At 43.3% G+C, this 16092-nt stretch overlaps 1 protein-coding gene across 1 annotated transcript in view; it reads right to left on the reverse strand.

Annotated features, from left to right (window-relative positions):
• PIK3AP1 (phosphoinositide-3-kinase adaptor protein 1) overlaps positions 1 to 16092 on the reverse strand; it is a 118795-nt gene that overhangs the window by 56633 nt on the left and 46070 nt on the right. Inside the window, exons 3-4 of the mRNA XM_029920180.1 lie at positions 4372 to 4508; positions 1615 to 1759 (exon numbers count right to left, since the gene is read on the reverse strand). Of these exons, the coding sequence (XP_029776040.1) occupies positions 1615 to 1759; positions 4372 to 4508 (282 nt within the window). The remainder of the gene's footprint in view (positions 1 to 1614; positions 1760 to 4371; positions 4509 to 16092) is intronic.

Below are 16092 nucleotides of genomic sequence, written 5' to 3' on the forward strand. Positions count from 1 at the left end.
TGGGGAAAGGGTTCATGGATACACCTTAATGGTAAAGAAATTATTTGGGAGCTGGAAGAAAGATTTTGGAGGTAAGGTGGGGCATAGAGAAGGGAGAGGAAGAGTAGAAGTAGGAAGTGAGCCGACTAGCACTTGGGAGGCCTCTGAGTCAGAGGAATTGTCCTCATTGGGTCTGCAGTTGAATTTTTGGAAGGTTTTCATCTGTTTCATCTGTTTATCAGTACCATGATAAACAGGAGGGGAGAAGAGTTTAAAGCACTTTGTACAAAGGTCAGTGGTTGGCACGGTGGGATCGATTCTGGCCGGTGGAGCTCTGCCTCCGTCACATCGGCCAGGAGAACCGACGCACTTGCTCTGCTGTCACTACTACATGCTCTCTCTTCTGCACTACAGGAAGGGGTTTTGCAGGGGAAAGAAAAAATTAAAAATACACCAACCACAAAGATTCGATTCACAAAAGAGGAAATGCAACAAGTACAGAACATTGAAAAATACTCAGCCTCTCTAATAATCAAAGAAATGCAAATTAAAACAATGGGCCACTCTTTAAAAAGACATTACATTAGCAAAGATATTTAAAATGGTAATGCCTAGTGTTGGGGATGATATAGCAAACTTGATAAGAGTAATATTTCAAAAAGCAATTAAATCCTATTTTCCAGGATCCTTAAAAATGCCCATCATTTCACACACTCCAACTTGAGGAAAAAATCCTAAATGCATGCATAAAGATGCTCAATATATCATAACTTAAAATAGGAGGACAATAAGAAATCAGAAATTAAGTAAATACAGAACAATGAGGAAATGAAAACAGATGATCTTTCTTTTCAATGGAGTATTATGCAGCTTTAAACAATACGGATTATAAGATACAGGTCCAGCACAGAGAACTGGCTTTCAATATTATGATACATCCATACAACGGATGCCTTGCCACCATTAAGCATCATGTTATGAAAGAATATTTGTTAGCATGGGGAAATACTCATAGGTATTTTCTAGGTAACAAAAGTGCCCTATGAGACAATTTGAAGCTATGTACACAGATTCAGAAAAACATAGAAATCACTGATTTCCTTTGGGGCAGGCATATGGGCAATTTTCTATTTACTTTCATTTATGGTGGCCGTATTCTTCAACTTTTTGGTACTGAGCACACATTACTTTTGTAACAGAAAAGATATATTATAAAATGGTAAGTTACAAAGTCCATCTAACAGCACAGGGTAAAAGGATGCTAAGAGAATAAATATAAGGTTATATAAAGAAAAGCAGAATATTGAAAACAACTCTGTTTTTGAACATTGTGAACAAAAGCCAAAAGACAGTGTTGTAGTTTGATGACTTTTGTCCTACTTTCCTCTAGTCTCAAAAAATTTTAATATCTTAACCTCATAAGGATAAAAATTTTAATATATCTATTTTTTCCCCAATCACACATGAACTTTTCTGCAACTTCCTTTTCCTTTAAATAGAATGTGACGACCAAATCCAAACGTTGGCTGTCACTTTTCTCAGTTGCTGAATAAAGACAGGACAAGTAAAAGAAAGCAAGAGGGGCCTCTTCCCGAACAGGATGCCTGATTTCCGGAGGTAGACGGGGCTACTTACTGGGGGCCTTCACAGAAATGGTGTACTCATTCTCCAGCTTGGCTTCCACCCTTAATGAGGGAGAATCCTCAGGAGAAAATTCCGCTTCCGTCGTCACCCGCTCATCCAACTTACATCTCACGATGACATAGACAGTGGTTTCCGCCTAGAACAGGAGGCCAGTCAGTGTCCCCTCTCCCTCTTGGGTGCCCTATTAGGGTGCTGGGTAGAAGGTCTCCTGGCTCCCTGATCCCCACCTCTATCGAGAGAGGCTGTCCCAGAGCAGGGTGGGGTCCGCAGTCAGGCACTGGGCACAACTGCCATGGGTCCCGAAAAGACAAGTTACAAAGAGTGAGAGTGAACATTTATAAACCTTTACAGTGATTTGATGGAGTAAGTTTACGTCTGTTGAATCTAATGTAATAATTTTAAAACCCTGGGACTTGTATTTCATACATCTTTTTCTTTCATTTTTATAGCATTTCTTTTCTATTGTATTTTATAAAAGCATTAGGCCATGGCAGAATTGGAAAATTTGAAAAACAAAATAGAAAAGATCTTCACAGATAGTTTGAGAAGCAGTATTCTGAAAGTAGGCTGGCTACTCAGTGTGAAGCCAGCGGACTACCAGCGCTGGGACCTGGTTAGAAACACAAAATCCCAGGCCCCTTCTGGATCCACTGAACCATCAAAGTCTGAATTTTGCCAAGATCTCCAGGATGACTCACATGCACCTTACGATGTGAGAGGCACCAGTCAGGAGAAGCCGTCTTGGCTTCTGCTCTTTATGCTGCTCTTGACTGGGCAAAAATATACCTTCTCCCAAGGCATGGAGCAACCTATGAATAGCAGTTTTACCTTGCTTTAAGATCTCTTGCCGGGCCAGCCACATAAGATTGTCTTGTTTTACTGTGCTAGTTAAGTGGGCAATGGGCCTCTCAAGACTTGAACTGGTAAGGATAGACAGACCCTCCAAAGAGCAGGGGAGAAAGAAGAGACTTCCAATCATCGCTAATCCCCAAGTGTTCATCCTAAGATTCTATTATAAAGTCCTTTGGGGCGCCTGGGTGGCTCAGTAGGTTAAGTGTCCAACTTCGGCTCAGGTCATGATCTCACAGTTTGGGGGTTTGAGCCCAGTGTCAGGCTCTGAGCTTCAGATTCTGTGTCTCCCTCTCTCTACCCCTCCCCCACTAGCACTCTGTATTTCTCAAAAATAAACATTTATATTAAATAAACATTTTAAAAAATAAAATAAAGTCCTCATAGTAGCCCTTCATGATGAAGGCCACTATTTCACAACAGGTGAGGGAGAGGCCTGGTCCTGGCTTCTGGAGGCTGCTGAGGCTGAATGTGGATGTGTTTGAGGTTGGCCTGGCTCTGGCTGCAGCCACAGCCCTGTTGCACTTGCCCTTTCTCCCAAGCAACGTAGGGAGTCAGAGACAATGAGTGTGTCTTTTCTGTTGACAGACAGGATCCAACCCCAGCACAGCCACCCAGGACCCATAGACCCCGAACAGGCCATAAGGAGAATCATGGAAACCAGGATGGGAGAAGGAACAAAAGTCTGGAGAATCAGGGAGGCATGTGAAGGGCACCGTTCTTCAGTCCCAATGCCCTCACCCACAGGTGCCCACTAGCCTGGTCTCAGGACAAGACCACATGTTTCAGGGTGAGAGGAGTATGGGGAAGACAGGAGGGTGTATAGACAGCCTAGATGCTGGAATGCCCAGCAAGAGCTGGCCAACAAGGAGGGAGCATAGAGTGGGCTGAGAATAAAGAAAAGTGAGTGGTGGGAACAGTGGACTAATGGGCTGCTAGGCTTGGCCACTCACCTCGGGCTTGGTATTACCAGATTCAGATTCAAAGGAAACTGGGAACAGATTCTCATGCCTAAGTTTCAAAACACTGTGCAATCTAAACCAAACATGTCTATGAGTTCAATCTTACCCAAAGTCAAAGCAGCAGTTTGCAATCTCCACAGAGGGAGTCCTTGCCCAATGCCTCGTGGCCTCTAGCTGCTCGGAAAACCACTCAAAGGTGCAAGGAAGCTAGTACTTCCACTTCCCTCTTGTCTTCAGGAGACCATGAGGGCAAACTTAGCAAAGGGCTTGTACCCACAGGGAAGTATTTTGCTGCTCTGAACTAGTATTTTTCATCAGGAAACAAAAAATAATGAACAACTACCAATATGATGGTAGGATTCAAAGGACAACGGACTATCTGTCAGGCCATCACATTCAAGTCACCTGTTAACACATGTCCCACCCTGAAAATGTTAAGTCACAGTATGCTTTGGCATTTATCTTATCCCTTCAGCAATTAGTATTGGCAAGTTTCAGCCAGCAAGCTTCAAGGGACTCATGTGGGGCACAGCAGTGGCCAGTTGATGGAGAAGCAAGCTTACAAAATGCCCCATCTCTCTCCTCCCAGCACTAGGCTGGCAGGAACAGATCCAGGCCTCTACCTCCAGGGCTGGCATAAGTGTCTGGTAATGCTCATGTCTGCCACATGCTCTATGGTTTTGATCTATGAACTCACAATCTTAGATTGATGGCACGTACATTCCTGAGCTCACCTCTGTTGGACCTAAAGGAGTGAGGTGTGCTCAAGGCCCAGGTCCTCAGGTTCCCAGGGCAGCTAACTTAAGAGGAATCCCCAAGGGAGGGCTGAGATTACAGTGAAATGCAACAGGGAACCTCCACTCCTTTTACTATAACAAATGGATCCACTGAAAAGGCCATGTTCTGACATTGATCCACTAGCCCCGGGAGCACCTACCCCACAGCGAATGCGGTCCGGCTGCACCACCATCAGGTTCCCAGGTGAAGTCTGCAGCGCCAGGCTCTGTTGCTTCAAGTAGGAAGGAACCTTCTCGTCCTCAGTCTCTGTGTCAGTGACTGAGTCACAGCCAGAATCTACGGAACAAAGGACACCGCTGAATGGGAATGCGAGGAAGGAGAACTATTGAGTATGTTCCACCCCATGAAAGCCTGAACATTACTAAATAGGAAATGGCTCTGAATGTCAAATAAATACATGCTGAAAGGAGTGACTCAGGAAATCATGAAAGAGGACCTGATGGGGCAAAGCCTGGTAGGCCACAAGGGTAGGGTGACAGCAAGAGGAGGATTGCGGAGAAGAGGCCAAAAAGTCTAAAACAGGCTGCTGCCCAAGGCTGGCAAGTCTAGTCTCAATGAGTGGGCTTCCAGAAGCTTTACCTCCGGACTTCCTTCACTGCTGGCTTTAGTGGCTGTGAGGAAAGGAGGCCCCTTCTCCTCAGGTGGGGTCAAGCAGCAGCTGTCCATTTAAAGGCCATCTTTTGATTGTCAAGAAAAACCTATGCTGTCCAGGAAGCCATTATTCCTCAGGGTCATGACTAGCCAATGTGCCCACATTGGAGCAACAGTAACAAGTATTAATTTTCAAGAAATCTCTGGTCAAGGTAGCTGGGGTCCAGATCAGTACCACAGCCAACAGCTCTTACTGTGCACACACTCAAGCAGGTGGAGAGGAGTGTCCAGGTGTGTGGGGCATGGCACATACTGAGATGATGCTGAGATGGTGTAAGTGGAACCTACCAGAGCTTTAAGGCAGGAACTCTTAACCAGAATCCATCAATTGATAGGTTATGCACAATATTCTGATTCCATGGTGTGTGTGTGTGTGTATGTGTGTGTGTGTGTGTGTGTGTGTGTGTGTGTGTATGCACCTATACTCTCTGGACATAGTCCAAAGCTTTCATGAGATCACTAAGAGGAACAAAATGGTTAAGAATGGTTAGGAAGAAAAGGAAGGCTTATACAGCCCCTTTCTTGGGCCATCCCTTCTTTACTCCTAAATCACTTACAGAGCCAGCCAAACATGCCAGGCACTGAGAGGACATGAAGATGAATGAGATATCAATCCTGCCTGTGCAGAGAGCCAACAGTCTAAAAGGGCGGGTACAGTGAGAAGTAAGGGTTATCTTGGCTGATTCCTGCAGGCTGACCTCCCAGGGAAGGAGGTGGCTTCTGGCAGAGCTCATGGCAATCAGTCCTAGTGGAATGCTGGGGAGGAACACCAGGCCACTGGTATGTGTCACAGAAGGATCTACCCATGGGCTTGCACGCTAGACCTCAGGTCATACGAGGGGAGAGGCTGTGCTCCATGACCGTGAAGGCTGAGGTTAGGGGGCTAAGCACCATCACATCCTATTGCGGTAACTGTGGGGCAAGAAACTCCAGGACCCCCTCATCCTGGGCAAGGGGCTGAGGCTTCCCAGACAGGCAGCCTAAAAACCCCACAGCCTTGGACAGCAGTCTCATCCTAGAGCCTGACATCTGTGCTGATAGATGTCTATGCATGCCCCAGATGGTGATGGGCATTGAGGCAGATTCCTGCTGCTCTACGCCTCTCTGTGGTTTCTCGCAAGACTCGCTATTCCACAAGGCGTGCTGAAGGTGGCCAGGTCTCTGACCTTGCTTGTACAACAGTAATCCAAGCAGAATATAGTGCTAACAGACGAGGCAAAGGACTCCGGAAGTTCCAAGGAGGGTGATGCTGTTTTTCACTAGCCATCATAGCCATCGATCTTCTGTATCTCTCCTTTCCTTGTCAATCCTACTGACTCCCTTCTCAGTGCTAATTAGCCCCCTCCAAGGTTAACTGAACTAATGTCCCTGCCTCACTGCTCTCCAAGACACATTAAACTGAGACTGCCATTTTCTCCACTGGATCTGCCCTTCCTGATAGCCTTCTGTCCATGACCAGTTCCTTCTAGAACAGCCAGGACCCATCTCCATGGACAGGGCTGTACAAGCCACCCAAGCAACTCTAGCCCCAAGGGAGCCTGTGAAGGAAAGAGCCAAAAACATAAGTGAGGATTAATATTCTTCTTCTGAGTAATTATATAATATCACATCAAGCTTCAATATTTTATTATTAGATGCCTAGACTATCCCATTTATTTCATGTCTAAGGTTCTTTCTGGGAAAGAAATAACTTCATTGAGTTAAAACATTCAATAAGCTACTTTATTTTTATTATTATTATTTTATGTATATTTATTCTTGAGAAAGAGAGAGAGAGAGAGCCAGGGCACAATCAGGGGAGGGGCAGAGAGAGGGGGGAGACACAGAATCAGAAATGGGCTCCAGGCTCTGAGCTGTCACCACAGAGCCAGACACGGGGCTCAAACTCCCGAACTGTGAGATCATGACGTGAGCTGAAGTCGGACACTTAACCAACTTAGCCACCCATGCGCCCCTCCAATTGGTTACTTTCAACTGCAAGAAGTTCCCCGGAATTGCTTCAGAATTATTTAGATGCTGCCCTGAGCGGCTAAGTCCCAGACACCAACTTTTGCCAGTTCTCTATTCTAATTTATAATCCAGGGACAAGCTCCTTAGGACAGCCCCGCTGTATAGTCTACCACTGCTTCAAGAAAGAAAAACTTGTCATTTCTCCCAAGTCACTGATCTATTATTAGTAGCTAGCCAAAGAGTCAAAGCTCTAGTAAATACTATTAAGGAAATAGCAGAGAAAATATAAATAAGCCAATAAGAAAGACAGGATAATAAAAGATGTGTAGAATTTTAGAAATGCACTGATGCAAAAATTCTATGCTAAGAATTTTTTACATTTCAATAGTTTGTATAGAAAAATAATATCAAAATAGTCTCAAAATAAGTAGAAAATCTGACTAAATCAATCATCATAGATTATATAGGTTTTATGCTGCTTACTAGAGTTTAAGAAACAATAAAGTGTAGTTCTACTTTATATTACATTTATAAAAAATTAAGCAGCAATTAAATACAATGGATAACCCAAAAATCAAGCTTCATTCCAATAAAAACTTAATATGTGATAAAGAAAGCATTAAAAATCAGTGAGAAGGATGACTCAAGAAATGGTGCTGGAAAATTTTAGCTATTTGGGGTGGGGACAGGGAAACAGAGGGACTATTTAGATGCTTCCTACTTCTCACATACCCCAAAATAAAGATTATTTGGATTGTAAAAGGAAGTGAAAAATAAAACAGATTTTAAAAATTAAAAAGATGAATATCTGGGTGAAAATGTAACATTGGCTTGGGAAAAGATTTGTTCATCTTAAACAACAAAAGGGATACAATCTAATCAAGAAATGGGGTTGGTATAAACTTAAAACTTTGGCAAACAAAATTTTAAAAACTTAGAATCTAAGTCATACTGCCTTGGTGGCAGTAGTCCTAACAGTCAAAATTGGAAACAACCCAACTGTCCTTCAACTGATGAGTGGATAGACAAAAACTGGTACATTATTCAGTCATGAAAAGGAATAAAATTATGTTGAAAACATTCTGCTGGGTGGGAGAAGCCAGCCACAAAAGACCACATATTACTTGATTCCAAATACATGATATTTCCATAATAGGCAAATTCATAGAAACAAACATTTGCTTAGTGGTTGCGTAGGGCTGAGGAGCTTGGTGGGGGCTAGGAAGTTGGGGGATCATAGTTAAAGGGTGTGTAGTTTCTTTTTTAAGGTAATGAAAGTATTCTAGAATTAATTGTGGTGATAGCTGCAAAAGTCTGTGAAAATACCCAAAAAAGCGTCGCTGAATTGTACACTTCAAACAGGTGACTTGTATGTTATGTGAATTACATCTCAATAGAACAGTCACCAAAAAATCCAATGGCAAGTCACAAACTGGTTTAAAATTAGAAATAAATAAGGCAAGGGGCTAATCTCCTTATTTATGATCAGATCACAGACACATCTTTTAAACTTTTTTTTTAATGTTTTATTTATTTTGATACAAAGAGAGACAGAGCATGAGGGGGGCGGGCAGAGAGAGAGAAGGAGACACAGAACCAGAAGCAGGCTCCAGGCTCTGAGCTAGCTGTCAGCACAGAGCCCGATGCGGGGCTCGAACCCACGAACGTGAGATCTGACCTGAGCCGAAGCCGGAGGCTTAACCGACTGAGCCACCCAGGCGCCCCAGACACATCTTTTAAAATACCCAATAAGTAGATAATTCACCAGGGAAGAAATACAAATTACTTCCCCATCTAAAAAAAAATAAAACATCATTCGTTAACACTAATCATCATAAAAATGCAAATAAAAATAACAGACTACTGTTTTACCTTTTCAAGTTAGGAAACTTTTGAAGGTGAGGTAATATAGGTACTCATTCTCATTTGATGCTGAAGGAAGTATAAACTGGTTAAGACCTTTCTGGAAAAGCATGTGTCCACACGCAGAGAAAGAGAAAGCTTTTGTTTTGTTTTGCTTTGTTTTGAGAGAGAGAGCATGAGCAGGGGAGGGGTAGAGGGAGAAAGAGAGAATCCCAAGCAGGCTCCACACTCAACACAGAGCCCAACATAGGGCTCCATCTCACAACCAGGAGATCATGACCTGAGCCAAAATCAAGAATCAGAACATCAGGGCGCCTGGGTGGCTCAGTTGGTTGAGCATCCGTCTTCAGCTCAGGTCATGATCTCACCATTTGTGGGTTCGAGCCCTGTGTCGGGTTCTGTGCTGACAGCTAGTTCAGAGCCTGGAGCCTGCTTCAGATTCTGTGTCTCCCTCTCTCTCTGACCCTCCCCTGCTCACGTTTTCTCTGTCTCTCAAAAATAAATAAAAAACATAAAAAAAATTTAAGCATCAGACTATTAATTGACTGAGCCACCCAGGCACCCCTGAAAGAAAAAGTCTTTAAAATGTTCAAACCTTTGGCCACATAATTCTACTATAAATATCTCTTAAGGAGGAAAATAAATGTTCAAAATGTAGTTAAGGTAATGAACAGAGTCTGCTAAATCACCCTTTGTATTGGTGAAAAGCGAAAAACAACCTGACGAGAAAGAATATTTTAAAATATTATTTTAAAAGTTTTAAGTAGAAGCTTATGACATTATGTTAAGCAAAAAAGCAGGATATAAGATTGTGTATCTTATAGGTAAGATATCAACTATATGAAGAAAAATGCACTTAAAAGGTCAGAAGACCTTTGTATATGGCCCCTCTTCCCTCCCTCCCTCCTTTCCTCCCTCCTTCCTACCTCCCCACCTTCGGTGTGTTTTCCTATTTTACACAAGGAGAAAGCACTTGGTTAATGGGGGTGGGGTGAGGAGAGAACAGCACTGACTCGGCTAATTGTGTCACTAGCTTGGCATAAACGAGACTGACCCACACAGTGCCGCACTTGGCAGATACTCCCTAGTGTTCAGATGGGCCATATAAACAAATTCCTTCCAGGAGGTCTATTCATTTAGTCACCTGAAATGAATTCACTCCTGGCAGCTAATTCATTTCAGGAAGTCAGGCAGGATGCCATTCAGTCTGCGCAGATTCTGGAGGCACTGATTGACAGCACTACCACACGCGTTTCTTCCAGCCACATCTGCCTCTTCCACAGCGTCCTGCAGCCTGGGCCAGGGCCCAAGCACTCCAGCAAATCCCAAGTTCCCTTTGAAGGAAATGCCAACCTGGACAGAAGCACCACTGAAACCCACCTGACAGAGTGAGATGGCAATGGTGTTGCCACTGAAGTGTGCAGATCCCTTGTGACCCCTTCCCACTTTTTTTTTTAAATGTTTATTCAATTTTGAGAGATAGAGACAGAGCATGAGTAGGGGATAGGAAGAGAGAGGGAGACACAGGATCTGAGAGCTCAATGCGGGGCTCAAACCCATGAGCTGTGAGATCATGACCTGAGCCAAAGTTGGATGCTTCACCGACTAAGCTACCCCGGGGGCCCTGATAATACCACCTCTGCTGGCCTGAGACTCAAAAAACAAATGTTTGAATAAAGGCATTCTGAAAACTCAAAGATCCCCTCAGTGTAAAGTATTATTAAGACACCAATAATATCCTCACTGCTTTAAAATTGAACAACATTTTCTTAGCTTTTACGAGGTCCACAGAAACTCTGAAGAAATTACATAAAAAAGACTTCCTTTGTGAACCTGTCCCCCTCCCCCAAGTCTCATCTATAAAGGACCCATGTGGCAAATACTCCAGGGATTCAGTGACAGGAAAAGTTTGTCTCTTCAGAGAACTTACCTGTTTTCTCTTAATAGACCGCAAGAACAGGCCAACGTGGTGCATTTCACTTTTTGCCCCTGCTTCCAGATAGTTTGGTCATCATTCTGGTTCTTAACTGCTGTTAACACTCTCACCCAGGCCCTTGGTCTTGCCTATTTGTCTTTTTTTTAATATTGTGTCTAATTTTGGAGGCTGCTCCAAATACTTTGGGGATCTAGGGAGGATGTGAATCCATGTTTCTCAAACTGGCACCTGCCAAAAGTCCTCCCATATAGTCCTTATGAGACTCTGTGCTTGGGCTTTTCATTTAGACGAGAATGCCTTTAAAATAAGATGCAAACACATTCCAGGTCATCTAGATCACACGTTATAATCGGGTCCAGCCATAGGACTGTGGTGCCTGTCTGAGGGGGCAGGGGGGTTGCAATCATTTGCAGCTAGCTGGTACTACGCTGAACGTCAGGGGCTAATGAAGAAAGAAGACAGGGAGCAGAGCAATGTGCAAAGAAGGTATTTGTGCCATGTGAACACCAGAAGGTTTCCCTGTGCACTACTTCATGTAGAGAAATGTGGCGGGAGATCCAAGTCCAAAAACCACACAACAAGCAAGCCCCCTCTCAATGGAATCAGTGAGCACCACGGCCTCAGGTCATGTTCATAATGCTTCTTCAATAAACCAGCACCATCAGATGAGATGAATATAGTCAGTTTGCCTTTTATTTGTTCCTTACCTATATCTGTATCCTGCCCATGTTTCACTTTCAGAGTTGGGAAAGAATAGTAAGCATAAGAATACTAACCCTAAGCGTAAGGACTATGTTCCCACATAGTTAAACGACATCAGAATGATGTTTTTTCCTCTGTCTTTACATTATTTGGGTCTATAAAAACTATGAATTTTAGGGGCCCCTGGGTGGCTCGGTCAGTTAAGCATCAGATTCTTGATTTTGGCTCAGGTCATGATTTTACAGGTCATAGGATCAAGCCCCACCATGGGCTCCCCACTGGGCATGGAAAGCCTGCTTAGGATTCTCACTCTCCCTCTCTCTCTGCCCCTCCCCCACTCACACATGCTCACGCACGTTCTTTCTCTCTCTCAAAATAAACATTTTTAAGCTATGAATTTTAAATGAAATGCATATATGTGTGCACCTGTAGCCCCACCGCACTGCATGGAACAGCTCATACTAGGTGAGAGGGTTGGTGACAGACTCCTTTGTACTAATATAACAAAAAAAGTTACCATTTATTGAATATTGTAGTGACTGCTTAACAGTCTTAATCTCATTTAATATTTATAACAACCCTGGAAGATAGGAATCAATAATCTATTCTATTCAATAGATGAAAACATGTGTCTGAAGGACTCAAGTAAGCGAGCAAGGGGAATTCACCCCCAGGGGTCAGTACGCGGCCCTGTGTGGATGGGTCCAAGGCAGGAAGCAGCTGTCACTTGCTATTCCTGGTGTGGGGTTGTGGCTGCAGCCCCTGAGACACGATGTGGGCGTTTGCTCACCAATGCCTAGTGACTCTGCTTTGTTCTGGGCCATGCTGCCTTGGGTTACGTGTGCTCTGTGTGACCAGCAACTGGGGCCGACAGGGACATCCGGGGTTGAAGTCAAGAGACACTGAACACCAATGGAACCAGCCAGGGTCCTGCAAATTTAAGCCACTCTGACGTAAGGCTGTACTCTCCTACTTTCCAGTTAAGTTTTCAGACCATGGAGTTTGCTATGTTTTTCCTACACATTGTCTGGCACTCGGTCAGGACTATGGCATTTTGATAGTCCTCAGGAGGGCCAGAGAATGGTGTTTGCTATTTTGGAGAATTCCTTCAGAATACACTTCTCTTTGTGAGGTAATGCTAAGCTTTGGAAAAACTATAAACAAGGATCATTATTAAAAATAAACACATTTTAGGGTGCCTGGGTAGCTCAGCCAGTTAAGCATCCGATTCCTGATCTTGGGTCAGGTCATGATTTCACAGTCCATGAGTTGGAGCCCCACATCAGCCTCTGCACTGATAGCTCAAAGCCTGCTTGGGATTCTCTCTGTTTCCCCCCACTTGTGCTCTATCTCTCTCTCTCAGAATAAATAAACTTAAAAAAAATTTGTTGAGCATTTACTATATGCCAGGAACCAGGAAAAACCCTTAATGTATAACATTCTATTTTATCCCAACTAAGATATTGTTATGATTCTGCCCATTTCACAGATGTGAAAACTAGGGTGCAGAAATTTAAGTAAGTTGTCCAAATCATACAAGTCCTTGCTGGATGAAAATGTAACGCCCAAATCCATGCTCTCATGCACTTTGACAGTGTTTTCCACACTGCGACCCATGTAACCCGGTGTATAGGAGGTGATTCCAAAGTGAATAGCAAATATTCAGTGACACTGAACCACATGGTAGAAAGCAATATACTTTTAATTCTTTCAATCCCACTCCTATCAAGAAGAAGGCTTGGTATGGTAAGAGGATGCCTTTAAGGTCTCCTTCACATGCTTTTCTTTTTCTCCCTTAGTGCAGTGGTGAGAACAGGGCCTTAACCCCACAGGCTTCTGTAGGTTCGAGTATCCAGTAGGACTTAATACCACTGTTTGATTTTTATTGTCTTTATTTTTAAAGTTACCTTTTTTTTTTTTAATATCAAGAGATACTGGTTTTTCAATTATAGTGGCACAGTTTCCTTTTTTTTAATTGATAGAGGCTACAAGTGAGCAAGGATGGAGAAAGTGAGGAAAAGAGAGAGAGAATCCCATAAAGGGCAAAGAGAGAGTGAGAGAAAGAGAGACAGAGAGAGAGGAGGAGGAACAGGGCTCACCCAATGTGGGACTCAAACTCACAGACCATGAGATAATGACATAATGACCTGAGGTGAAGTCGGGTGCCTGACCGACTAAGCCACTGAGATGCTCCAAAATTCCCTTTTGAAATAAATTTACTTAGGGGCGTCTGGGTGGCTTAGTCGATGAGGGGTCTGACTCTTGGTTTCAGTTGAGGTCATGATCTCACAGTTCATGGGGTCGAGCCCCGCATCAGGCTCTTTGCTGATAGCTCAGAGCCTGGAGCCTGCTTCTGATTCTGTGTCTGCCTCTCTCTCTGACCCTCCCCCTCTCAGACTCTGTGTCTCTATCTCTCAAAAATAAATAAAACATTAAAAAGTTTTATTAAAAAATGACTCAAAGACAATATTGGGGTTTTTTGTTTTGTTTTTAAGTAGGCTCCATGCCCAATGTGTGGCTTGAACTCATGACCCTGAGATCGAGTCACATTCTCTACCAATTGTGGGCCAGGCACCCACAAATGAGTGTTAATAGTACAATGGAAATAGATAGTGGTTGCATAACATTGTGAACATAATTAGCATCACTGAATTGTATATTTAAGATTGGTTAAAATGGCAAATATATATATATATACATATTTTGACACATTGAAAAAATTGATAATGTAATATACCCAAACCAAAAAAATCCCATTGAATTTTATACTTTAAATGGACAAATTGCACGGCATATGAATTATAGCTCAATAAAACTGCCAAGGAAGATAAATCAAAAGCCATGTTGATAATTCTCACGTGACCTAGGTTTGAGGAAAGGTGAATTATGCTATACTGCTCCCATTTTGTTAAGCTAAATTCATTAGTAATTTTTAAAATAAGGTACAGTGAAGGGAGAAAGAGAGAAAAAAGGCATGAAGCACAAACACATTGAATTCTTTTCTCCAAGTTTTGGATTAGAAGGAAAAAGAAAGTGACCAAAGAAAGAATTGAAGGAGATACATTTCAGCAGAGAATAAAGAGCTTTCCACCAATCTAGCCCTAGATGGCATGAAACAGAAATGATCATTAGGGCCAGTCCAACTGGGGTCACTGGGGCATGTGTGTCCCTGGGCTGGAACAAAATAGGAGAAGATTATCAGTCGCATCCAAGATTTCCAGTGCAGCTGATAAAACCAAGAGTGAAGAAGCTTAAAGAGTCCTTGGGAGGGTGCAGACATGAATAGCCACACAACCTAGGTAGCAGCGTCCAGGAATGAAAGGGGCCATATTCCCTCTACATTTGCATCCCGGGTCAGGGACCCAAAGTAAACCATTGTGCAGGTGAGGCAGGAATATAGAGAGTTGTCTGAAGTCTGGAGAAACTTCCAGTGGCTTTTCCACTCAGGATGACATTTCTCAACTATTATGACTTTCACCCATTCTACCTAAGCCACGATGTTGAAACCATAAAATGACTATGTCTGAGAGCCTGACATAAAGCGTTCTGAAGCCTGAGCTTCTCAATCACCCAGCAAGCACCATGTAGGACACGGGGCCCATTGGAGGCAATACACTGTGTCCTCCATAGTCTTGGCCTTCTGCTTACAGCTGAACTGGGAAGAGGCTCCATGGGAAAAATCTGACAGAACTCTGGAATCCCTTACCAGCAAGCACTAGCCTGTGTGGTGAGACCATAACCACAACAAAATGAAGTAAGTTGGGTTTTAAGTGTTTATCTAGTGCTGGTGCAGGAAAAATGGAACAGAAGTTTTGGAAGTTGAGAAAAACTGCCTGAAGGACGAAGAAGGCAAGAAAACTTACTTTAACTGACTCAAGTTCCAGCTGGGTGCTGAAAGGACCCTTCAGTGAAGAAGGTACATTTTCCATTTACATTAATAAAACAATTCATAATTCATTCCTTTATTCCTTCCACATATAGTCCTTGCCTATCAATGAATAATAAATATTCAAAGCCTATCCTAGGACCCCCAAGAAATGTAGGGGTGGGAACATTTCTGTCCTCCCTAGCAGTGGGGGGATCACACAGGCGAGAAGCACCAGACAGCTGCTCTCAACCTCCAGAGACAAATGAGAACAGGAATAACTTAAAAAAAAAAGCATTATGAAGGATAAGCAGGAATTTATCAATAAAACACAGTTTATGGCCACTAGAGGATCCCCAAAGAAATGACAGGCAGGGACTTGAAAGGCACAGAGAAGGCAGACATGGGGGCAGGGGGGTCGGGGCGACTTTCCTGGCAGAGGTAAAGGCATGACTCAGGACACAAAGCCTTCACAGCAAATGATGCGTTTGAGCTACTGGAAGCATGGTGGGGGCGGCTATCAGGGGCGAGGGGGGAAAGGGAATGAGAGGGCGTGAACGCCATTCAGGGACTTCGGTTGTGTATCAAAGGCCTGTCAGTAAACGCTACTCATGAGAAACGGCCATTCTGTAGAATATGGATTGAAAATAAAGTTTGATTTTTCTAAAAGTAGGAGAACTTTGCTTCTTTTTCAGATGATTCCAGACACACAAGCAGAGTATGTCAGATCTTTTGTAAACCTTGGTCAGAATCAAGAAGGGGGGTGGCTGACCACCTATCCTACAGTGTGGAGCAGACAGTGCCTCCAAATAAATAACGTAAACTGGTGGCTAACAGACTGTTACCAAGCGACATCCTGCTCTATCGTTTTCTCGAGCAAATGAGATGCTATA

Source organism: Suricata suricatta, chromosome 2 (genome assembly GCF_006229205.1).
Source record: "Suricata suricatta isolate VVHF042 chromosome 2, meerkat_22Aug2017_6uvM2_HiC, whole genome shotgun sequence".
Classification (NCBI taxonomy): domain Eukaryota; kingdom Metazoa; phylum Chordata; class Mammalia; order Carnivora; family Herpestidae; genus Suricata; species Suricata suricatta.